This window comes from Alligator sinensis, unplaced genomic scaffold (assembly GCF_000455745.1).
Source record: "Alligator sinensis unplaced genomic scaffold, ASM45574v1 scaffold1380_1, whole genome shotgun sequence".
Classification (NCBI taxonomy): domain Eukaryota; kingdom Metazoa; phylum Chordata; order Crocodylia; family Alligatoridae; genus Alligator; species Alligator sinensis.
Window position 1 is genome coordinate 42937 of NW_005843573.1, and position 24997 is coordinate 67933.

The 24997-nt window shown below is 40.4% G+C and overlaps 1 protein-coding gene and 1 non-coding gene across 2 annotated transcripts in view; both read right to left on the reverse strand.

Moving 5' to 3' along the window:
• Positions 1-4972: 4972 nt before the first annotated feature.
• LOC112548822 lies at positions 4973-5086 on the reverse strand. Its single transcript, XR_003092379.1, has one exon. It is a non-coding gene; the product is annotated as a small nucleolar RNA SNORD89 (small nucleolar RNA).
• Positions 5087-6527: 1441 nt separating this feature from the next.
• RNF149 (ring finger protein 149) overlaps positions 6528-24997 on the reverse strand; it is a 27754-nt gene continuing 9284 nt past the window's right edge. Inside the window, exons 2-8 of the mRNA XM_025195551.1 lie at positions 24445-24695; positions 21617-21685; positions 15537-15619; positions 13516-13612; positions 11453-11593; positions 9592-9666; positions 6528-7620 (exon numbers count right to left, since the gene is read on the reverse strand). Of these exons, the coding sequence (XP_025051336.1) occupies positions 7549-7620; positions 9592-9666; positions 11453-11593; positions 13516-13612; positions 15537-15619; positions 21617-21685; positions 24445-24695 (788 nt within the window). The 3' untranslated portion in view covers positions 6528-7548. The remainder of the gene's footprint in view (positions 7621-9591; positions 9667-11452; positions 11594-13515; positions 13613-15536; positions 15620-21616; positions 21686-24444; positions 24696-24997) is intronic.

Consider the following 24997-nt stretch of genomic DNA (forward strand, 5'->3'; position numbering starts at 1 on the left):
TAGCTTTTTCACCTCTCTCACTGCATTTTAAATTCTAGATCTTAATTTAGATAAGCCTCAAATCCAGAAAGTTACAACTTGTACAACATTCCTGATTTTAAAGCTGTTATTTTTCTCCAGACAGAACAACGATTCATTAGGCTTTAATATTCTAGGTAGAGACAGAGCTTTGAGCCAGCTTCAGCAAGCAACAAACTGGCATCTGGGGTAGGAATAAAACAGAAGCTGCTTACAGACAATTTTGGTTGATATTAACTATTCAACACCGAATTTGAACTATGAAGTATTTGCCAGGATAGTATATTGTGTACAAAGCAGCAGTATATCATTTGAAGTAACTAACTGTCACACACATTTGTAAGTCGATAAAGTCAATTATCTTTCCAAAGGCCAGCAAAGCGATTCATAGCTCCCTCATCCCTAGGGCCCAGTATAAAAAGCCTTATAGTGCAAATGGAGGCTGTGCTAGGAATTAACCCCCTCCAAAACCTATTTTCATTAGGTTTAAGTGGTAACATCCAAGTGAATGCCATTCATTCAGTAAGATAAAGGTATGCTGCAGGTCTCTTTTTAAAAAGAAAAAAAAAGAAACAAGTCTGTATTTCAAGGGCACTACAAAATTATCTGATCAGAGTTTAGAGATGATACTGTTGTACTCAAATATACTTATTAGGGCTGCATGCTTCAACACTGTTTCGACTCATTTCGAGGTCGAAACCAAAAACGGAATGGTGCCATTTCTCACAGCCCTAATACTTATACTTTCTCTCAACTCCAGCTTTATTGGACCTGCCAACTTGAAATATAACAACATTGTAAAATTTTAACTAGACTTAAACGGTCAGTTCTACACTAACACTACATGATTCTGCTTTTCTTTACAAGCTCTAGTTACACATAGAGGAAATCTGTAAGTCTAGCTGGTATTCAATGCAAAGAAATCAGTGTTCCTTTAAAACAAGTGATACCTGATTACGGTCCATATATAAGCTATGATTTTTGCCATCTGCTTTAATCATACAGTAACTGGACCTAAATTGAATGTGTGCCCTTTTCTCCATCCTAGCTCTAATGACCTAGGCAGCATCAAGTTAGTCTTCCTTGCATGGGAAATTTTTCCTACTCCTAGCAGTTCAGCTGTGGACAGACATACCATCCTTGCAGCACTTGTACCCAGATGGACTGCTTCAGCTTCACCAGAGCTGCAGCCTTGTCTGGAGAATGTTCTGTGTCAGCAACAGTACTTGTTCTGTTTAGGGTTCCTTTTGGATTGCTTCTTAAGATGTATAGGTCTGTTTGGCTCAGCCCTTGAAGCACTTTGTTTTGTAGCTGGGACACAATAGATGAAGACAAAGGGATTTCCTACTGAAAATAAACACTGCTGTGGGCTTAGGGCAGTGGTTCCCAACTTTTTTTTTTTTTTTTATCCTGCGGACGGGCACAGGAGCAGGATCGGGTGCCTCCCCTCCCAGGGCTAACCTAGCCCCCAGCTTTAAACCTGCATGTGATCACCGGTGGTGGAAGCCACTAGCTGGCCAGACAGATGAGGGGGACTGAGCAGGGGGGCTCAAGCCACGACCCAGCAGCCAACCCTTTGCAACCCAGTGGTTGGGAACCCGTTTCAGGGGATGGTTTCAAAACCCCCTATTTGTACTATTTGGTACATGGTGGCTTGCTTACATGCTAGCAGTATGTTCTTCTGTGGCTGTAACTAAGAGAAGACTTATATTTTCTGTGGACAGAAAATGCTATATAATTTTTAACAAAATTCAGAGGCAAGGCATGTATTTTCTTTTGAAAAGGGTCTTTCCTAGTGCAGAATAGAAAGCAACTGAAAGCTTCCTCACTACATTGCCAATGCATCCGACTTAAATCCACCCAGAACAATTTACTGTGAAGAATCTGATCTCTTGTGTACTCAGGAAGAGTTTCTGCCCAAGGCAACAGAAAAATGAGGAGGAGAAGAAAAATATAGCTGTAGCACTTTACAACTTGTACTTTAGTTTTTCATGAAACCTTCTTCTCACAGCTGGGTTCTATACCCAGATCTAAGGATGACAACCTAGTAGTAACACACTAGGTACACTTACCTATCAGCATGCAAGCCATGGGTCAGTATTATATTCTTTAATTTACATTAGCAATTTAAGGTAAACAAAATGAGGACATATCAGCTCCCTGTAAAGCAAATAAAAGATTAGTTTATATAATAACTCCAAGTAATCTATTAAAGTTTTCTGGGAACATTGCATTTAATAAGTCATATAATTATGTAGATATATTGAGTTTGCTGACAATATCTCTTTAAATACACTTAGAAACCATGCATAATTTGGACACAGGTTAAGTATTGAATGAAAATAATTGGTCATTTTGACTGGCACTGACATGAAGGTGATGTACACACATTCAACTCATTTGGGATAATTCTTCCAGGTTTGTTTTCCTGGTAGAAAAGCTTGATCCCACCTAAATAGACTTTCTAATACTAAGCCTTTGAAGAGCAGAGATTTTGCTGATACTGTGCAGCCAGGAGAACCCCAAGCATACCTCTCATGCTCTGCAGGTTCCCTCAGACAGAGTGGCAGCAGTGCTCAATCAGCCTCTCTCTCCCTAAGGCACAATGTTGATTGTGAAGGGGGTCTGTTCTGCTCAATTGGAGCAAAAGAATCCAGCAAGCAAAACTGCCAGGACACAGGGTGGGGGGAATAAAGCAGTCTCAGACACTGGAAGACTGAATATATCCAGACACTTGCTATCCCAAGAGAAAATCGCAATGATTTGACCCTTTTAGATTTTCTTTCTTCTGGATTATTTTTTCCTGGAGCAGCCATTTTTGCTCTGGGAGAAAAATTCTGAACATCGAGCTTTAGTTAAAGTTCCCCCGCTGCCATTTTGAAGCATGTGGTGCTGGATACATGAAATGCTGTGGGTGTTTTTATTAGAACAGCTCCTGAGAACCACTCCAATTAAAACACCTTCCCTCTTCCTCCCCACCCCAGAGCATGTGTAAAGACACCCTGAAAGGCTTAAGTTTGTACTACTGCCAAATTTGTTTAGGGGGAAATGAAATGTTCTCATTCTAGTTTTGCTCAAAGTCAAAAATCTGATCCACAAGTTATTTGTATAATTAAAGGACTTCAGCAAGTGATTAGGTAGGCCAAAACCATACACCAAATGCTTTTCAGTAGTTTCCAAACAAGGACAGAGTCTTAGCAAAGCAATTGTGCTTCTATGTTACAGGTGAATATATTAATTCTAACATGAAAGAGGACCATATTGTTGGTGACTAGCAGAGTAAAAAAGCCTGTGTGTTAATGATAATTCAGTGCATTTCCCTAGCAGTTACTTACAGACTAATGCTTTTGGTGAAGTCAGTTTGACTGACTTCCATACTCTTATAGCTCTTGTATACTTAGGGTTTTAAGAAACAAAAGTAATTCAGTGGAAATGCCAATTTATCCTTTTTTTGTAGGGAGAGAAAACGATATTCATTGTTTGATAGACACAGCATGGGCAATATAGCTACATAGTAAACTATATTTAAGTCCAATTCAAGTATGAATAGGTTTGAAGTTTCCAGATGATGCGTCTATCCCTTACATAGGCAGGGACATGCATTCATAAAGATTTCCTACTGATCAAACAGTTCCAAATAAAGAATGCTATAAATAAATAAAAATCCAAGAATTGATATCACTACCCAGATGGAGTAAAAGTTGGATTTGTGCATCTCTTAATCTAGAATTCCAGCTTCTGGATCTTCATACCATGTATCACCTATATGAGAAAAGACAATATTCAGCAAAGATCCACTAAGAAAGGTGCAGAATTTTATTTTGAAGATGCCATACTGATATCAAGACAGTTATCAGATTGAATCAAGACAGTTATTTGTGGTTGAAGTAAAAGTATAATGGAATAGAGTAACTAAGCTGTTAGTCACCACCTTTCTAATCCTCAGCACTGCAACTGCAAAAAACTCCATTTTGTCAGATAAACTGATAAAAACTTCATAGTTTTTTTAACCCAATTTATCTCTAGTTACTGTTTCCTAAAGGTCAGAGTGGTTGATTTAGATATTCTAAGCCAAACACACTACAATACAAGTACTGCATTAGATAATACATAAATATTAAAGATTTAAAACTAGCTGAATGCACACACCTAGCCCTCAAGTTCTGTAAGCTTGATTTTCTTTGATTACATAAAGATATTGCAGGTCAATAGGGCACTATTATCTAGAGCTCTCTTGAGCACTTCTGAAAGCTGCAGAGTGGTTTTAAAATGCTGACACTCACTGGGACAAAGCTGAACTTCCTTTATTGCACTCTGCAGGCTAAGCCATATTTGTGATACAGTTTGAGAACTTAATACAGTAGCTTTCCCCAATTGTATGTGCAACTTCAAACACTTTTTTACTATTGCTTGCAAGACATGTCAAGGGTCACATCTAGGAAAAAAAGCTTTACTTTTAGCTTATAACCATCCTAAGCATGGCATGCAACTAAATAAAATCTATCTTCCCTCCTCAGGGGGGTGATAAGGCTAGATTGTAGGGTATTCTATTTTATAGATGGGGGGGGCAGGGAAATAGTAGTAGTTGTGAAGCAGCTGGAGTATTTGTTAAGTTTTCAACAAATCTGTAGCAGATCAGACAAAAGGAAACTTGCACAGGGCACAAGTAGCATGTGGGACTCGCTGCCATACAGTCTTAGGTCAAGAGGTTAACCAATTCATATACCTGTTAGATAATGAATAATAGTTACCTTTATCAAGCAAACTTACCATATCTGAAACAAAATTTGCCCAGACTTATTTTCCATTTCTTATTATTTTAAGCCACAGGCCAGATGAGTTGGAAAGTAGGAAGAAACATTTCAGGTTTCTGTCTTTTATTACTGCTTGGTGTTCAGATAATTTTTACCCTGTTTATTTACGTAATTTTTTTTGCTAAATGCAAAAAGATATTACTGAGGTCAGACTAATAATTCGCTTCAGGTGACTTTGTCATTGTGCTTCCAAAGAGAGCAAACTGCTTGTGGAGACACTGCAATTCGGCCTTTTATTGTCATCATTCCTCAGTACTGTAAAAGTCCTTTTGACACTTGGCTCCTCTAAGATAATACACAGCATGATGCTTTAAACTGACTAACACAGACAATCAAAATTACTACAAATCCTACATCACTTCACACATTTAGGCAGCTGCATGAGACACTGGAAGTATTCATCTGGAAGCTATGGGTTTCTCAGTGCTTCAAAAGTTAGATACAAGGTATCAAGTTAGGAAATATTTATTGGAACCCTCCCCCTCTTTTGAAGGACATCTGATCATTATGTCAGCAATAATTTTTGTAAGGTATTTCTCTCTCTTATTATAAAGAAACACACTAATTAATGTGTGTGCACGTGTCTCAAATCCTGGCCATCAGATTCATTCCCTAGTAAACTATTTTCTTTAATTCCAGCAGAAACAACTATATACTTTTTTCCTCCCTGAGAAAGTAACAGGCCTGTTTTCATTTTGCAAGTTCCTAGTTCTCTCTCCAGATTTTCCTCAAATCTCACCTTCTAAGAAAATTAACATATTTAATATGTTCATACCTTTTACTTTTAAAAATAGCATGCGAAGTTACACTACTCACCACTATATTTGCTTCAGCATGAATGCTGTGTTATAAGTATCCCCAAGACATGAAATGGAGACTCACAAGACTTCAGCTGATAACTCCTTCAGGCTTCTGATTGATGATCCTCACAGTCCTGATTAATCAATGTTCAACTTTGTGTTGATAAGGATGGAGAAGCCTCAGATGAGACAGTTCTGGATATACTGATGACCTTGTTTGGAGGCATAGTGGTTCCTATGAATCAAGGGGAGGTGTGTGCAAATGGTATTGCCAGTCAGTAAATATTCCACTCCATTTGATTCTTATAAAATAAAGACACCAGAAGGTGCAATATTTGTGTTGACATAAGGAAGGTAAACCCTGGCAGTTGTTCCATTAGATCTTAAATTAATGATGTTCCTACCATGAAGAGAGGCGAATCAGGAATATTTTGAAAAAATATTTCTCTTTGAGGTTCAACCATTCACTCTACTAACTAAATGCTCAATTTTTTTCTTTATTTCTGGAACATTCATTCTAAAATTAAAAACAAAACATAAAACACAACATGCACACACCACGTCAAACAACTTACTGCTGCAACTGAACCACAACAGAAATTTTAAAAGTGCATATTTTCTTAAAAACATTCCAAATACATGTTATCTTAGAAACAAAATGCACTTTAAAACACATGTCTAGCAGGAGACACCATTTTAAGCAACCTGCAGTAGCTACTTACAAAAAAGTTTGAGGAATGTACCACGTCATTTATAACATGACAATACTAAAATCCTAAGAAGTCATTTAACACTATAAAGATAGTGTTGTAAATGTACATAATTCTTTACAAAATGAATTTAGCATTGCCTTATACCATCTACAGCATGCAAGTATCTGAATAGGAGAATAAAATGAAGATGTAGAGGTTTTTATTTAGTCTGGTGCTTCAGATTTAGTGCCCCCTGCCCTTTCCAATAAGGCACAATACTGCTACTCTAGCAAAGGAATAAAAACTAGTGACAAATCCATTTAAACTATTAAATGGGAAATGCCCACAAGAAAAATGTTTAGCTTCTTGGACAAAGAGCAAAACCCTCTAATGTTATATCGATCTTGTTTCCAATGTGTGCATAAGGAATAAGGGGGGCTTAAAAGGGAAATCCATGAAATCTTATAAATAGATTAATAAATACATTTCCTAGCCATAGTTAGCCCTTTTCTATTTATTTAACTGAGTTAAAGATTAAAAGAGGTAACTGATGCACATGCTGAGTAAGTCTATATGCTCAGCATGTCAAGACTGTCCAGCAGGTACTAAAAACCAACATGTTACTGACCAGTTCAGTATAAAAGTCAATGAGATGGAAAATGCATGTATTCTGCTCTGAGGTGGAATACACTGTAAGAGCTATCAGTCTTTATTTATAAGTAAAATTGAAATAGATTTTTTTCATCAAATGTAATACCCCAAAACTTGATTCCTGTCTAATCTATAGTGAGAGATTATTTAAAGAAAGCCATCCACCTCTAGTTGCAGCAAATTTTAATCTGAATTTTTAAAGTATGATTTAATCAAATGTAGTGCTGTAAGTGCTCAATTGTATCTACATGCCAAGTGTAAACAATGTACCCAATATATTAGACTTTTTACAGTCTGTTCTCTCTTCCTAGTTTCTGAGTCCCCTGGAGTACAATTCTGTAGTAATTGTTACAGCAACAGGGTTATTGCATCTTTCATAGGATCAACAGACAGAGGAAATTAAAAAAAAAATCCTCTTCATACAAAATTGTCTTGTTAGCCCTTTTGGAACACAAACTAGAAAAGTTTGAAAGGTAAAACAATTTACATTGTTATTTTTCCAACTAGACAAAAGTTCATACTAATTAAATAAAAAATAAAGTAGTTCTTTCACAGTCTAATTTAAAAATGTCTTCAATGAAGCCATTCAGTGGGAATTTCCATTAGAAAGGTGTTCTCCATGCCGACTATTACTGCCATCCATGTCTAAAATTAGAGGATACAAATGTAAGTCATTATCTGTTAAACTGGTCATTGTACACATTAAAAGGGTAAACTAAAAGAACCACATTATTTACTATGGTTATGCCATCAAGATAAATACTTAACTAGGATCCAAGTTATGCAGACTTCAGTTGCACAAAATCCCTGCTGATTAAGAGATCGCCTAACTTAACCTCTAGCAAGTTAAGTGTTGTACAGAGAAAGACTACATACAAAGAAACTGAATTTTTATGTCAGACAAGATTACACTGGTGCTTGACAAAGATGAATAGGGAAAATCTTTAGCATTGCATGATTCACAGGAATAAAGTGGGGAAACACACAGACCTATAAACCTATTGCCTTTGCTGGAACTGACATTTTTCAAAGAAAAAGTCCTCTCAGTGGCAAACGAGGGTATTGCCCCATTAACATCATGTCATTGTATTACAGTACTCCATTACTAACGTACTCAGATAGAATGGTTAAAGAGTTTAAAATTGCAACTATAAGAGAAAAATATTTTTCTAAGTAACTCTTGGAAGTACCAGATTTGAGCTGTTGTTTATTGTATTCATTTTACAGCTTACAGGGCTCAGTCAGATGTTACTTGCGTAACATGAAACAGTTTGTAGCGCTACAAGAAACAGAACACTTACAGGCCAGCAGTTCTCAAACTCTTGACAGATTGCACACCACCAATTTAAAATGACACAACCTTCAGTATCACCAGCAAATTTTTCAGTTCAACTTTAAGTACCACCAGCACATTTTTGTCATATAAAGTCATTATAAAAAAATCTGTTAACGCATACCATTGGTGGTACTGTACCACAAACTGGGAACTCCTGCTATAGGCAGTCACATGTGCACAGCCCCCTGGCTGAAACATTAAGAGACGCCACCAAGGCATGGCCTTGAACCACTGCCCCTCTGCTCCCCCCCACAACTCCAATGCTGCACAGGCATCATCAGTTGGAAGAAGCTACGTGGGAAAAAGGTTCCTCATCCCCACCCTCTGTACGCGTGAGGGGTGCGTGTGCCAGGGCTGTGCCCACAGCTGCAACTGCTGCCCTAGAACTAGCCCTGGTCCCACGACCTCCTCGAAGGTTGTCAAGCACAGCTTACAGAAGCTTGCTGGGGGGTATGGGTGATACAAGAGCTGTGGCAATGGGAAGAGCCGTCATGGCTCCTGTGGCACAAGCAGCTTCTCCTGGGATTCCTGCAAGGCAGGAGGCAGATCTGGTTGCTACTGCTTGCCCAGCAGAAGCCAGGGCTGATCCTGGGTTGCGTGCAGCCAGAACACTGGCTTCTGCCGATGTTTCACCTGTGCAGGTGAGGTTCCTTGCAGCAGCTGCCAGAGCTCTTGGGCAAGAGCACATATAGTTGCAGCAGCACTGCAGAGGACCCCAGCCTGCAACCAGAACACCAGATGGAAGGGGGGGGAGGGTGGAGACAGTTCCAGGATCCCTGACCCCCTACCCACTCTCACCAATCAGCTGACCTACCGGACCGAACAGGGGGCTACACACTGGGTACCTGAAGTTTAGGCTAGATATTTGGAAGAATTTCTCTCACTAGGTGGATAGTAAAATACTGGAACAAGTTATCAGAGAGGTGGTGGAAGCTCCATCCTTGGGGTGTTTTCAAAACCCAGCAAGACAGAGCTTTGGCTGGGATGATCTAGTTGTGGCTGGTCCTGCTTTGAGCAGTGGGGTGGACTAGATAGCCTCCTGATGTCCCTTCTAATCGTAATGTTCTATGATTCTACCTTGACAACTCACCAAGTGGGCTATCAGGGAACCAGCCACTTACTCCCTTCCCTCTTGGGATGAAGGTCACGGGGGAGCAGGGTGTCTGTGGGATACCAGGGGTATCTCTAACCTGCAGACATCAAAATTTGCTGCGGAAAACCTTTCTGTGAGACAAAAGAAGTTAATGGTTTCAAACAAACTTTTTATCCCAGGTCCTCACATTTTTGCACTTGATCCACCATTTCTTAAAAGCAGGATAAATAACATGAACTTGTGGTAGTTTGTTCTTGTCCCACTACAAGAAGCACATAAAGCATGACAGATGTAACATCTGTCTAAGACCATAAACTTGTATTAATGAACACGTATGCAGATATAGCAAAACATTGACAAACATGCAACTAAAAGAACCTCTCTGAAACATCATTTTATGGTACTATGGACCCCAATCAAAAGAATGAGTAGAAAGGCTTATACCATGCCCTAATCATCAAGGCATGAAAGCAAATTGCTCATATGTGCGTGCATCTACATGAGATGTTCACTGCAGTTGTGTAATTAGCTTTGCAGTAAAGTCTCAGCATCTGCAGATGCAGCCCTATAAGGCCGCAGTAAACTGATTAATCCCATGACAGGTTGGTACTTGTAAACACAAGTACTATCCTGCAGCAGTATTATTTAGTGCACAGCAATGCACATGTAGAAGCTGAGATATGAAGAAAACAACAGGGACCTTTCCAAGTGATAATTTTTTTCTAGAAGTGGTACCCCAGGCAGTAGGCCTGTGTGAATAGGAAAGTATTTGATTCGGATTCGGCCGATTCGGAGGACACAGATTCGATTCAGTGATTCAAAAATCACTGTCCTCATTCGATTTGGCCAAATCAGAAATCGGAGATTTGGCGCTGATTGGAGATTCTGATCCGCTGGGGAGAGGCAGGCACAGCTGGGTGGCTGCATGTTCTCCCACAGCTACTCTGGGGCAATCCCCGCTGCCGCCTACTGCCCCATGCTGTGCAGGGGCTCTGCCACAAGCACCCAGAGGCCCTGATCCCCGTTGCCAGAGCCAGTGAGTGCAGGGCTTTTTTTTTTTTAAATTGCCGGGATGCTGGGGACAGACAGGGGGGCCCGATTGGGGAGCAAGGTCTGTGCGGGGGGCTGTGCCAGGAAGCCCCACAGCCCCTGCTGCAGCCAGTGAGTGCAGGGCTTTAAGTGCCAAGACGCTGGGGCCGGGCACGGCAGCCATGGGGGTTTCTCCTGCGGCTCCCCCCCCCCCGGGGAGAGGCAGGCACAGCTGGAGGAGCCGTGGGAGAACCTGCAGCTGCCTCTCCTTGGCGGATCCAAATCTCTCCAAATTGATTCGGAGGCTTTGGATTTGATTCGGACCTTTTAATGGGTCTCTCGATTCGATTCAGATTCAGAGATTTGGCCACCGAATCTCCTCCAAATTGAATCAGCAACCGAAGCTTTGCACAGCTTTAGCAGGCAAAGACAAAGAATAAGTCCCAAATTCCTGGTGCACTCCAGAAATAGTTATTTCCTTAAAACTTACCATGACAACCGCAGACGATAGAAGGAACTCTCAAAACCACATGAGTCTGCTCTCCAGTATTGCACTCTTATCTATCCCCAATTGACACATGGTAAAGTAGAAACCATGTAGACCACACACCTACAAGAAAGGAAATACAACCTCCAGCCTTTCCCTAAATCATACTCAAAGCTCCCAAAAGGAATGAAGTTTCCTATCAGACTGCTACTTCAGAGGTTTGGAAGCTGAGGAAGTTACAATCATCTGGGAGAGTCTGGCTAAAACATCATAGCCTTGGAAAACTAAACTTCTTCAAAGAATAATTTACGCCAAGGTAACAAGTACTCATGATTCATCAAGTCCGCACCAAAAAATTATAGGTTTCAACTAAAGCAGAGAAAAACTTCACTCAGTGTCCAGTTGATTATCCAAATGATGATGTACTATATTACTACTCACCAAGTAATGCTGTGGTTTCACCTGCATCCTCTTTTAAACTGTTACATTGTAACACAGATTCATTAGTGGATGAGGCTGACAAATCGCTTACTTCATTTTGGTCATCTTCTTGTAAAGCAATGCTCAAACTTCCAAGGGAAACACTGCCACTTATTGATTCAGGTATTGGAACTTCAAATGCATCTTCAGGGTCACCCTTCAGAATAAAGTAGGTAAACAAAAGCCAACCAGGCTTTTCAAGACAGACATCTGGGTCAAAAGTTTTCCAGTTAACATTTGGCAAAAAAGTTTAAGCAGCTGAAAAAGGGGTCTTCTAGTAGGAACCATTAGGTAACATTAACTACGCACCACTACCAACAATGCAAATGAGAATAAAAACTTTGAGAGTTCTGCTTTTAAAATTGAGCCGTTATTCAAAAAAGGAATATGTAACATTTTATTATTTGTATATAGAAATACAAGCTACATTAAGGGTACAGAATAGGTACACTGTAAAATAGTGGTTCCCTATTCCACAAGGGGGATTTAGTGTTGAAGCAGCAATTTCAGTACTTCAGCTGTGAGCCAAGGATGTCAGAACAGGCCTGTTAGTGTTTTTGTTTGTTGGGTTTTGATTTGTTTTGTTTTAGAGGTCCAAGCATTTTCCTAAATAGTCATTCAAAGTTTGACCAATGCAGAAACTGCACACCAAGATAAGGATTTTCCACTTAAAACTAGACAAAATACCCTATTTCACAAATGCTACTATTTAGCTATCTGATGATAATTTTCCCCATTACCAAACTAAACCGGTGTTGAATTAGTCTTATTAGTGTGTAAACCACTTTTTAAACTCCCAAAATCCCACTTTATTAATGGGCTTCCTTTTTCATCACCTTTTGTCAAGTGAGCAGGAGACAAGTCTAATCAAATTTCCGGTTTGGCTGTGGTATCTATCACTCCTAATCCTTCTCAATTTAAAGAAGAAACTGCTGATTCTGATGACAGTCACGAAAGTTTCCAGATCGAGTATGTTCTCCACTGTTCGTTGGAACCCATTACTGATTTATGGAAAGGAAGAGGTTATGGAACCTGGACTTTGACTAGTTTATCAGTGTCTTAAAATCATCTCTGCACTAATGTAATTTCTAGACATGTGGAATAAACCACCCCAATGTTTTGATTTTACAGTTGTCAGATACAGTACCCAGAGTAATTAAAGTCTCAGTTCTACATTAAAAATAGCCATTTAGCATAACTTCAACCATTCCACTTTTTTACATTTATTTAACAGAAGAGCTACTTAAAATACAGAACTAGTTCATGAAATGAAAATCCCAAAAAACAAGTTAAGCTGTATGTTATAATGGGAAGTGCTACTGTTTTCTTGTGACCTCAGAGAGAAGTGGTACGTTGATGACCATGACCTTTCTAGAACTGAAAGTACAGCTCTCTCAGAACTACTTCTTACCAATTAAACGAACTTTCTACATATCATTTCTCTTTGCAGATACTACCAGCAAGAGAAAATGATGTGGTTTCATTTCTATTTAAACCAACTACTGGCAATCGTATTCAGGAAAATTCTGATGCTGATTCAGTCGCAAGGATAAAATTCAGCATGCTGGAGGAAGTACAGGAAGTCAGCTAACTTATTTTAGGCACTATGTTTAATTCCCTGACCTTCTGAGAAGTTCCATAGTCAGAGTAAGGGTACTAAATACCCATGTCTGCTGAAGTATAGAACAGTTCTAACTCTGCAGCCTCCAGCAAGTCACATTCTTTTCCCTCAGTTTTTTCCATATTTTACAAATTGGGATTCACAGAAGTTTAGGGCTGGAAGGGACCTTGTGAGATCATCAGGTCCAGCCCGCCTGCTCTGGGCAGAAAAGAGATGATCAAGCTTTTTTTTTTTTTTTTTTTTTTTTTTAACCCCAAGGGTATTGTGAGGATAAACTTGTATGTTAAATGCAATATTAAGAATGCCTATTTTAATGTAAATAAATTTCTTCTATTGTTCTGGTTCCCACACATGGTTGTGGCATCTGAGCCCCAAGTTTTCTGGTAATCTCCTGTATATTAAAGAACACCTGTTCTCAGTTAAAAGGCAGATGTACAGTCTCACTTTCTGCTTTGGCCACTGGCAGTACATACACAAGTAAATGTATAACATACCCAGTATCCCAGAGCTTTGATGACATCTAGCTTGCACATTGGACAAGTTCTGTGGTCCACCAGCCACGGGTCAATGCATATCCTATGAAAAATATGCCTGAAGAAAAGAAAGTATCTTTAGAACACAATTTTTTTTTTAAATCACAACTATTCCTTCATAAACCCTTTTAGATTTGTAGTATTCCAAGTATGAGGTTATGTAAATTAATGGGTGAACCAGTTTTTTTGTTTTTTTTAATTGCCAAGGTAAAAAGAGCAAATGGGAAAAAAAGTCAAGCATATATATAACATAGCCCAGACAAAAGATAGACTGGTCCTTTTTTAAATAAATAAAAAGAATCAGTCCTCACTCTTGAGTGATTCCACAGATAAAGTAGTGTCAGTTTTAAAAAGCTGCTATAAAATACTACTAGTAAGATCTGTCTTGTCAATTGTTCAGAGAGCATATCTATACCATTTGCTCAACCCTTCTAAGGACACTGCTGTTGAGCACAACCTAGGCTGACCTGCTCTCATTCCACAGGAATCAAATCCAGAAGGGAGGTGGTAAAACTATTTGAGGAAACATCTTGAATGTGGTTCCAAGGACACCTCTAGAGTGGCTTCACTATCTCATTTCCAAATCTCACGGATGTGGAGCAAGAGCAGCATTGTTCTGAAACATGCTCAAGGGAAGTAGTATAATGTATCCAAAAGCAAAATATTTAAAATATATTTTGCCTATACTTGTATATCTTTAAATTTTTTTTATTAAGGCCCAGTATTTCACTTTTCTCATTGTCAAAATGATATCTGGTTACCCATTTCAGGGGAAAAAATATTGTTTAAAAATAATACAAATAGGAAAGCACTGTTTTATATATTCCATATTAAAGCTCCAATTGATGTTGAAGCTTTAATTGATTATATTCTTCTGTACCATTTTTGGTAGCTTGTTTAATTCTCTGAACACTAACATTTTTAATAGGATGCAACAAAGCTAAGACTGTATTTTAAATAAAAGAAAAGTATCTGCAGAAAATTTAACCCCAAAAATTTAAGGTTCATGCTTATAACACCTAATCTATGTTCTCAAGGAATAATGAACTTTCAAACAAGGGGAGACTTCTCTTAGGGTTGAACGTGACACACTCTTGCTTCTCTCCCTTTTCCCCCCACCTTCCCCAATCATTTTCCCTAACAAACCATAGATAAAGGAAATTGGGAGGAGGGGGGCCAGACAGGGAAGAAGGGTGCGACAGGGGAGGGGAAGATTGAAGAAAAGAATTCTCTCTTCCACCCCAAAAATCAAAACTCATACCAAAAAGATGCATTACAATATACTGTTACTTAATGTAACAAACTTTCAGCAAGTTCTCCATGTGTTCCAACATGTCTTACTGCTTTTTCACTCCAAATCTTTCTTTACATTTACTACTATTCTCTCAAAATTACTATTTGTACTTGTTCTGTTTATACATCTCTGGTCTTACAAAAATCCTTCTGAATCCAGAAAATGAGGGTTGGAAGGGATCTCAGGAGGTCATCTAGTCCAATCCCCTGCTCAAAGCAGTCCCACCCCCAGCCAGATCATTCCAGCCAGGTCTTTGTCAAGTCAGGCCTTAAAAACCACCGATTCTACCACCTCTCTGGGTAACCTGTTCCAGTGCTTCTCCACCCTCCTAGCAAGAAAGTTTTTCCTAATATCCAACCTTAACCTCCCCTGCTGCAACTTGAGACTACTGGCCCTTGTTTTGTCATCTGTCACCACTGAGAGCAGTCTAGATCCATCCTGAAACCAAATATGATCTCACTAGAAAGAATACTGACAACTAGCAATAGTTAAACTAATTTTTACGTGTATATGCAAGTGAGAGGTTGCATTCCACACCATACATGTGAAAGAAATACCATTTATTCATGCCTTGTACACATAACAGGCCAAACAGATGGCACAGCTTCAGTGCCTTGTATGGCTCTGTGACAATGTCAGTAATGTTTCTCAGGAAAAATACGGTAAAAGAAAAAGAAAATACACTTACTTGCATGGTAGAATTCGGACAGTATCTTTTGGTTTATAGTTTTCAATGCACACAGCACAATTTTCTGCATCAACATCTAAACCCTGAAGAAAAACACCATATTTAAATGAACAGCTATAAGACAGCATTCAAAATCATATCCTGATTGTAACAAATATGAATCGCACGTAACTTTGCAAAATGCATAATGTATAAAATGTTTTAAAGTGGGGTTTTCCAACTGCTGGCCTACAGGCTGCATGCAGCCTAAAAGAGGTTAAGTTGTAGCCCCCAGTTCCTGCCTGCCCACTGATCTGGCTGCAAGAGCAGCCAGTCTCCATGCTTCCCCTCCTTCCTCTGGCTTTTGCTGCCTACCCCCTCTCCAGGCTGGGGGAGCTGAGGGTGAGCCTGGAGCTGCAGGTGGATGTGGTAAAGCAGCTGTGGGGGACTCCTGTGTGGTGTAGGGGTTGGGAGCGGACAGAGGGCACACAGTGCAGTGTGTGGGGAGGCTGCACCTGCACAGTGCTGCAGAGGTGTTCACTCTGGTGCAGGCTGTGGATGTACAGCATCCACTGATGTTGTGCCCAGCAGGGCATTTGGCCTCCAGCTGCTTACAAGATAGACCTGATTTAAAGTATCACAAGAAAGCAGTTTCCTGTCATTTAAAATCAAAGAAAAATTATATCAGAAGGTTTGAGAAAACTGAAGCCAAAGCTTCTGACTGGCTAAATTTTCATATATTTAGTTCTACACCCACTTAAGTCAACATGAACATTTTTGGTAGCTCGTTTAATTCTCTGAACGCTAACATTTGTAACAGGCTGCAACCAAGCTATGATTATATTACAAATAAAAACTAGTATCTGCATAAGCTTTAACCCCAGAAATTTGAGGGTCATACACACAACACCTAATCCATGTTCCCAAGTAATAATGAGCTTTCAAACAAGAAAAGACTTCTCTCAGAGTTGAACATGGCACCCTCTTGCTTCTCTCCCCTTTCCCCATCCTCCCCAGTCATTCTCCCTAACAAACCAACTATGTAAAGAAAACTGGGGGAGGAAGGAGACAGAGACTGAAGACAAGAATTATCCCTTCTCCCCCAAAACAAAATTCTTATAAAAAAGATGCAATCAGTACAGTATGCTGTTATTTATGCAACACACTTTCCTCAAGTTCTTCGTGTCCCAACGCATCTTACTGCTTTTTCACTCTAAATCTCCCTTGGCATTTATTTTGCAGCCATATACATTAACATATTTAACATGGCCAATAATAAAATTAATTTTTAACTGGGCTACATATAAAAGCAAATGCCATATTTTCTCACAAATAAGACATGCACTTCGGGAGGTTTTTTTAGAAGGCAGAATGTCGGAGTGTGGTGAAACAGTGAGGGCTGGCTGATTGGGGGGGGGGCACGGCAAGCCCAGCTGGGATGCAGCCCAGTCTATGGGGTGGGAGGGGTTTGGTGCTCTGGGGCCATGGAGGGGTGGGGTTAAACCTCCCTTCCCCTGCTCAAACTTACTGCTGGCTGTAATTGTGGACTATAAATCCCAGAGGTACCTGGAAGCAGGAAAAGGAAGTGATGAGCAACCCTGCAGAGTTCTGCTATTGTAATTCTGGACTGCAAATCCCAGAGACCTTGGGGGCAGCAGGAAGAGGAAGTGAACACACAGCCAGTTAACTGTGCTCACAGCCAGTTATACAGCAGCTCACTCACCCGCAGCCAGTGCAAGGGCTTTTCAGCCAAAAGGTACTGCTTCACTGGCAACTGTGAAAGGGTTATTACTGGATTCCACTCCTGCTGCTAACTGCCCCAGGGAGACGTGGCAGCCATTTTAACACATCTGCTTGCTTCTTTTCTTCCCTGCTTCTATTCCAGTGAAGGAAAGATCACCTGACTCTCCACTTAAGACATGGCACCCTAATTTTGGAGAACTGATATGAGGGGGAAAGTGTCTGTGGTATGCAAATAACTACAGTATATGATAGATACTAGAAGAGCAGAGATTTAGCATTAAAAAAACTCCACAATACAAAGTTGTCTTTCATGTTTGCAGAATGTGAAACAGCGGTTCCCAGTCTATGGTACGGATACCACCAGTGGTATGCAGACAACCTGTCAATGGTACACATTAACAGATTTATTATAGTTACTTTATATGACAAAAATTTGCTGGTGGTTCACAAGTTTGAACTGAAAAATTTGCTGGTGGTACTTAAGGTTGTATCGTTTTAAATTGGTGGTGCACAATTTGTCAGAGTTTGGGAACTCTGGGTATTATTGCTGGGTTTGGGAACTCAGAGTATTATTGTTGCAATGCTCACTTGCACTAGTAATCGGGGGTAGGCTACAGAAGTCAGATCAGCAATTTATATCTTATAGAAAATAATTATTTGTCCATTTCTATATACAAGTTGCCAAACTTTATATGTGCAGGTATATTAAAAATGTATTTGCTATCACAAATATTTTTTACTACAAAGAGGATGGATTCCAAGTTTACTGTACGTAGCAGATGAACAAACGTGTCCATTTTGCAATTATCCCTTAAGCTGATCAGGAAAGATTCACAACAGTAAATACGCTTTTTAAGGGTGCCCTATTTTTACTTGAAATGCTTTAACTTTGAATGCTTCTACCTTACTATTCAATATAAAACCCCTTCATTTTTTTAAATAATAAAAACCAGACTAGATCAAAAGTGAAACAAAATGTGCATTTGTCTAGGCCAGTGATTTTCAAGCTGTGGTCCACAGACCCCTGGATCTTTCAGGTCTAAGGGGTCTGTGAAAGATGACCATGATCAAAAGTATGTGAATACCTACACTTAAAATTTGCAGCGGTCCATGCCTCCATTCAAAATTTTTTAAGGGTCTACAAATGAAAAACGGTTGAAAACCACTGCTCTAGGCTATAAAGACACTACTTTGGGATACATTTCACGAAGGTATACTTCGATAGAACTACTAGTGTAAAAGTAGCCCTATCTTTGCAAATGATGTACTTGCACTCTCATAATTGGAGTCCCTAAGAGATGTAGAAAAAGCACAGGCCTAGCAAGGGCTTGTCAGGACTAGCAGGAGTGTCACATTCAGAGTGCAGCAATTTGGATCGGCATGCAAGAAACCTTGATTTAATTTAATCTGTGTATCAATTTGTATCACGGTTTGCATTTATACCACAAGCTTCTAAAGATACTTTAGCAACAAAATATGTTGATTTCCAACAAAACATTGCTTTTACAGTAAATCTGATTCATTTCTCATTTGCTCTGGATTATTTTTTTGTTATCGTTTTATGCCAACCTGTGTTTGAATGGAAACTAGAATTAATATTAAAATTATAATTTAAATGATTTTAATGTACCATATCTTTTACTACAAGATTTTAGAACAAGACATCCTCCCCTCTCACTTTTTTTTATATTCATAGATAGGATGGGGAGGAAAAGAAAGACCAAGAGCACGGGCGCGCACAAGTGAGTGAGTGCACTTCAACCCCCCACTTTCTCAACTCTGAAGAAAACTAGTTCATCAACTGAGCAAGCTGAATAAACTAAACAAAAGAAATACTTTAAACATTGCCATCAAAAGTTCATTTATGCAGGCAGTCCTCAGACTTACGAAACAATTGGTTCCTGAAAACCACGTCTTAAGTCGAAATGTTATAACTCAGAACCAACTTTCCCATAGGAACAATGTTATAAATGGGCCATTGGTTTCTTTACAATGCTCGAAGGGGAAGCGGGGGCAGATCAATGCCCCCGCAGCGGAGGGATTGGGGCTGGTGCAAGCGCTGCCCAGCCAGGGCAGAGGGGCACGGGACAAAGCTGCAGCTCATCCGGGGGGGGGCGCAGCACGGGAGGGCAGGTCCCGCTGCTGCATGCTGCTGGTCTGGGAGCTGCTCATCTAGAAGGTCATGGGGAATGGGAGAAGCGTGCCCCAAGATCTGCATGGGGTGGGCGAGGCCAGCGCTGTACCGCGCTGTGCTCTGGGTGGGCAGCAGGGACTATTGGGGGGGGGGCCAACATGAATTTTGGGGTGGCTGCAGCCCTGCTATAGCCCCTGCTCCACCCCCATCCAGGGGCACCCCCCAATGCCTTCTGTCACTCAGCCAGCTGGAGTGGGGCAGGGGGGCGTGGGATGAATGCGCAGCTCATCCGGGGAGCACGGGGAGGGGGGTGGATCCTGCCACTGTATGCCACTTGTCCAGAGGCAGTGTAGTGGCTGTCCCTTGACCCTCTGTCCCACCTGGGCAAGTGGCAGCAAGGCATAGCCCCTGCTCCCAGCGCCACTGTGCCTGCCCGGAGCAGTGCGGTGCAGCCCCGGCCCTGCCTGCCCTGCGCAGATCCGGGGGGGCACACACCCTCCCAGATGAGCAGTGGGAGCTGCCAAATGAGTAGTTCCTGGACTAGTGACACGAACCACCCCTACCCCCTTGCATGAGCCATGCCTTCATCCTGCCCCGACTGGGCAGCACTTGGCCCAGCCCATCCCAACCCCAATCCCTCCTTCACTGCGGGGGCATTGATCTGCTCCTCCCCACGCCTTTTCCCTCCCACTACCCTTCCAAACTTACCAGCTGGACATAGCTGTATCAAGCACTGTAAAGTTGAAACCTGCGTGGGAACCTTGAAACATGGTATCAATTTATAAAGGTTGTAAGAGGTTGTAAATCAAAAAGTTGTAAGTCAAGGACTGCCTGTACTACAATGAATTCTAGTTTCAGGTGTTCAGCCGCTGCCTTCTACCTAGATCAGTGGTTTGACACGCTTCAAACTTCAGCAGCTAATATAGGCTGATTTAATGCGGTATTACTGGTTTCTAAGATCAGGTTTATTCCCCCATTTAACATGGGGGGAAAACACCTCATCTTAGAATTAAGGTCAGTGGGGTAAAGGGGCTGGAAGCTGCTGTGGCTTGGGCTTCAGCACATACCAGGGGTCCAGCCATAGCCATAGCTACTACCTGCTTGCTACTCACCCCTCCCAGCATCCTCTATATCTTGCCTTTCTGCTCCCCTGCTTGCCCTTCTCCACCCTCCTTACACTTGCTATAATTTTCCATGTGTAGAATCTAATTAATTTAATTCAGAGTCAACTAAATTTGAGTAAATACAGTATTATTTTAACAGATAAAGCAAAATTAGACTTCAAAACAAGTTGCCATAATTTCCAATAGGTTTATTTGGAATCAGTTTGGATTTTTAAAAGTATTTTTTGTCTGCTGACCGTGTTTGTACAAAGCTTTCTTGAAGTAAGCTATTTCTTGATTGAGACCCTCTTATTTGTTTTTATATACTCTCTTACACAAATAAACTCTTCTCTGGATTTAGTCATAGTCATAGAAGTAGGGTCGGAAGGAACCTTGTAGATCTTCAAGTCTGACCCCCTGCCTGGGCAGGAGGAAAACTGGGCTCAAATGACCCCAGCCAGGTAGGCTTCAAGCCGCTTCTTAAAGACCCCCAGGGTAGGAGCCAGCACCACTTCCCTTGGAAGTTGGTTCCAGATCCTAGCCACCCCGACTGTGAAATAGTTCTTACGGATGTCTAATCTAAACCTACTCTCCAACAACTTGTGGCCGTTATTCCTTGTTATCCCAGGGGGCGCTAGGGGAAACAACGTCTCCCCCAAACCCTTTTGGTCCCCCCTAGTGAGTTTATAGACAGTCACAAGATCCCCCCTCAGTCTTCTCTTGTGAAGGCTGAACAGGTTCAGGTCCCGTAGCCTCTCATTGTAGGCTCTGCCCTGCTGTCCCCGGATCATGCGGGTGGCCCTCCTCTGGACCCTCTCAATGTTGTCCACATCCCTCTTGAAGTGGGGCGCCCAGAACTGGACACAGTACTCCAGCTGTTGCCTGACCAGTGTCGCGTAGAGGGGGAGGATCACCTCCTTTAACAAATCTGTCTTTTCTTTAGAGTATTTGAAGATTTGTTTACAAAAAAACCCAAACTTTTTTTTGTCTTGCTAAGAAAACAAAACCAAAAAAATAAAACAGTTGTGTGCTGTTTTATAGATAGCCCTATAAAAGTTAATTTTAGAATTCTAAAAAAATTTGGATAACATTTCATCAGTATAGAAATAAAATCAAATTACCTTGTCTCCACGTTTAACAGTATGCAGCTGAAGCTGGCTGATCACTTTCTTGGTTTCCTTTCTGTAGCCCTTAAAGTATTTTTAAAATTATTACTCCATGCTATTTTATCACTTAAGTGAAATGCTATCATCAAACCCCTGTAGAATATTCAGTATAATTTACTAAACATCCCAAACATTTCAGAAATTTTTCAATTTTTTGTACCATTTTAAGTAAATGAAGCATTTGCAACCACCACCAAACATTAAGGCCCCTGGCACACACTACACTTAAGACATGCTTAGCCAGTTAATCACACCTTGTTACCCAGCCACACATTAATGCAACAAATGGTGTGATAAAACAAGGCATAAGCTGCAGTTATTACTCAAAAAGTATGTAATCATCTTGTGGTTGGTTCGTTCCATGCCACTAACTGAACATGTGGCCAGGCTGGTGCTCCCAGCTGTGGGAGCTTATTATTGCTGGTGCAGGGGGAGCCCAGAATCATGATGGGATCTGATGCAGGATCCCCCCAATCATGCCTCCTGCCACACACGTGTGGCACAGCAGTAAGCGTGACTGGGGATCCCACATCAGATCCCATTGCGCCTTTGTTTACACATCTGCCAGGGGCCTAAAAGGAAGCAAAATTCCAGAGCCTAGCAGTCGCTGAAGTAAATGCACGATCATTTATCAATACAATGCACCTTTAATTTCCAGAGCAACTGGGTGCTATCAAGTACATATCTGTGCAGAGATAGGGAAGCAATTTTGAACACAGGCAACAGGTAAATCTAAAAAAAAAAATCTATCAATTCATCCTTTGCAGTTACCCAACTTTGACCAAGAAGGAGAAGCATAACCGAACTAAAATCACTCAATCTAATGAGAAACATTAGTTTAAGGTAACAAGGAAGCATTGTGAGAAGTTTTGGGTCATGAAACCATGTGCTATTTCTAGCTTAAGCATACAGCATATAAAAATTACACAACTAAAAACACTACCATATTCAATGTTTTCTTTTTCTTTCTTTTTTTTTTTTTTTTTTTGACTGAAAGGGGGCACTCAGAAGTATGGTGTATATTCCAACATGATAGTTTCAGGTTAGTTTTAGGCCCAATCCTGCAACATATACTTATACAACTGAGGGCTACTCCGTATGTAAATGGATACAAGTCTTAGTCATTTTCTGCACATGACAATATGCCATTATCTAAATGCTTTGTCTTGGGGCATCCCATTACATGCATTTAAAGTAGCTTCTTCATACTGTATTCAACTGTTGTGTCCTGCCTCCTTGCTTCTGAAACATTAAGTGTGCACCTACAATCTACCAAACCATATGCACATCTGATATCAAAGTTTCCTTCCCAAGCTTCAGTCCAGCATTGGGCAGAAAACATTACAAAAATTAATGGAAATATTTTTGTTGTCAGTAAGTAATCTGTACCTTTTGTTGAAACAATCCATAAAATTCTGCTCTTTATAATAGCTTTTAAAATTGGGAAACAAATTACTGAAAATTATTATGAATGCAAGTTACATGACTCACCTACGCCTAAGGCCATGCATGTCAGTCCGTGCTCAGCAGCTCCCAATTCCCATTACTACACATTCTAATACACCAGTGGGGGCCAAGTCTTTTGACAGGCCTTCCACAAATGAGCCCTGCATTTTCTGAGTGATACTCCTAATCTCTTCCTCTGTCCGTATGTTGGTCTGCCTTTTGCTTCCTTCCCAACCTTCTGTTCTGCTTTCTGCCCTGTCTGCCTCTGTGCTGCTTATCCCCTCTCCAATCTGCTGTATGCCACACAGATGCTCTGTGCCACTTGTGGGGGACACAACGCAGATTGGCCTCCCCTGTAATAGGACTAATGGTTCTTAATTTCACTTACTTAATATCCAATCAAATGGCTGAGAAACAGGTCACACAATTCATTATGCTCCCCTCTTTTTATTTTCACTGGTACAAGAAGATTATCATATTGGGTTCATAAATTAATTTTCTATCAGTTTTTTAGGATCAAAATAAAGTAAATAAGAGGTACTCCTGGAGCTGTTCATGGCTCCATGTTTCCTCAATGGTCATCTACAGGATGTGGGAAATGCTTTTCTAAAGGATATATCAAGCCACAGCTCTTTGTGACCTCTTACCCGTTGGAACAAAATCCATTTGTCGGAAAAAATGGCAAATAATACTCTTCAACTGAGAAGTGGAAAAGGAAGTAGACACAGCAACAACTGGATGGAGTAAACTGCTGCTGCTTCATTCTTTCAAGTGTCCAAGTCCCCACGTCCCAAATAATTTGGTATACTTCTACAATCCATTTCTACTTTGCAGTTCACCCTGGTAGTACATTACACTTGTCCAGAATCAGCTTTTGTAAAGCTCTGATACTAACCATTTTAGGTCTAAAGATCTCCAGTAGCTGGGCAAGGTTTCTCTTTAAAACTTTATTTATTGATGTTCTCTGGCTGAAAATGATGGTTCCCTTCCTCCTCTAAGTTTTAACTGAAAGGGAGAGTTCCTCCATCTAAATCAGCAAGTAAAAAGTCTATAAAAGAGACTTCTACGTTTTAAATTATTCAATATTGACTTAAGTAATAGGGCAAATCTAAATTATTCTGGTAGGAGGCAGATTATTTCAGAAAAAGATTAATAATTAAAGCTAAGACGACATGAGATGCCACATTGACATGCTGCTTATTAGTGTAAGAAGCATTCATGGATGGGAGAGAAACAGGAAAATGCAAACACAGAGTAGCAGAGCCAGACAAAGGAAACGCCTTTCTAAACATTTCACAGAAATAATATTAAAAATACTATTTCAAATATGAAATTACCTGGTTTCCAAATTGTGACCCAGTATACAGAAAACGTTGTATGTAGTAAAATATGAGCCAAGCTAGTGATATAATCATCATGGTGATGAAGGCAATGGCTACAAACACAACTGACTGTCCACTGATGAACTCCTGCACATGTCGCGTCCCAACACCAATGGTCATTTTTACTGGAATTCCTCTTCGAACTGGTTCCAAAATCTCTATTCCTTTTGGATAACCAACCATAATTACTACTGTGTTGCCCGTTCCTGTTGGACAGTGAAAAATGGAAAACAAAACAAAACAAAAAAACATAAAAACAAAGTCAACATAATAAAGTAGGAATTCTGTTATGTGAATGCAATTAACCCTCTTTAATGAGAAACGTTAAGAGGTCAAATAAAGCCTGTGGGAAGTGATCAAACCTTCTGAACAAAACAAAGCAGAATTACTTAAGGGAGGCAAGTGTAATTGCTAAAAATCGACAATAGAAGTTCTTAAAGGCATAATAAGTATTAAGAATTTATGTAAATAGCCGAAATAAGATATGTAGAAGTATATGGTGGAGGGA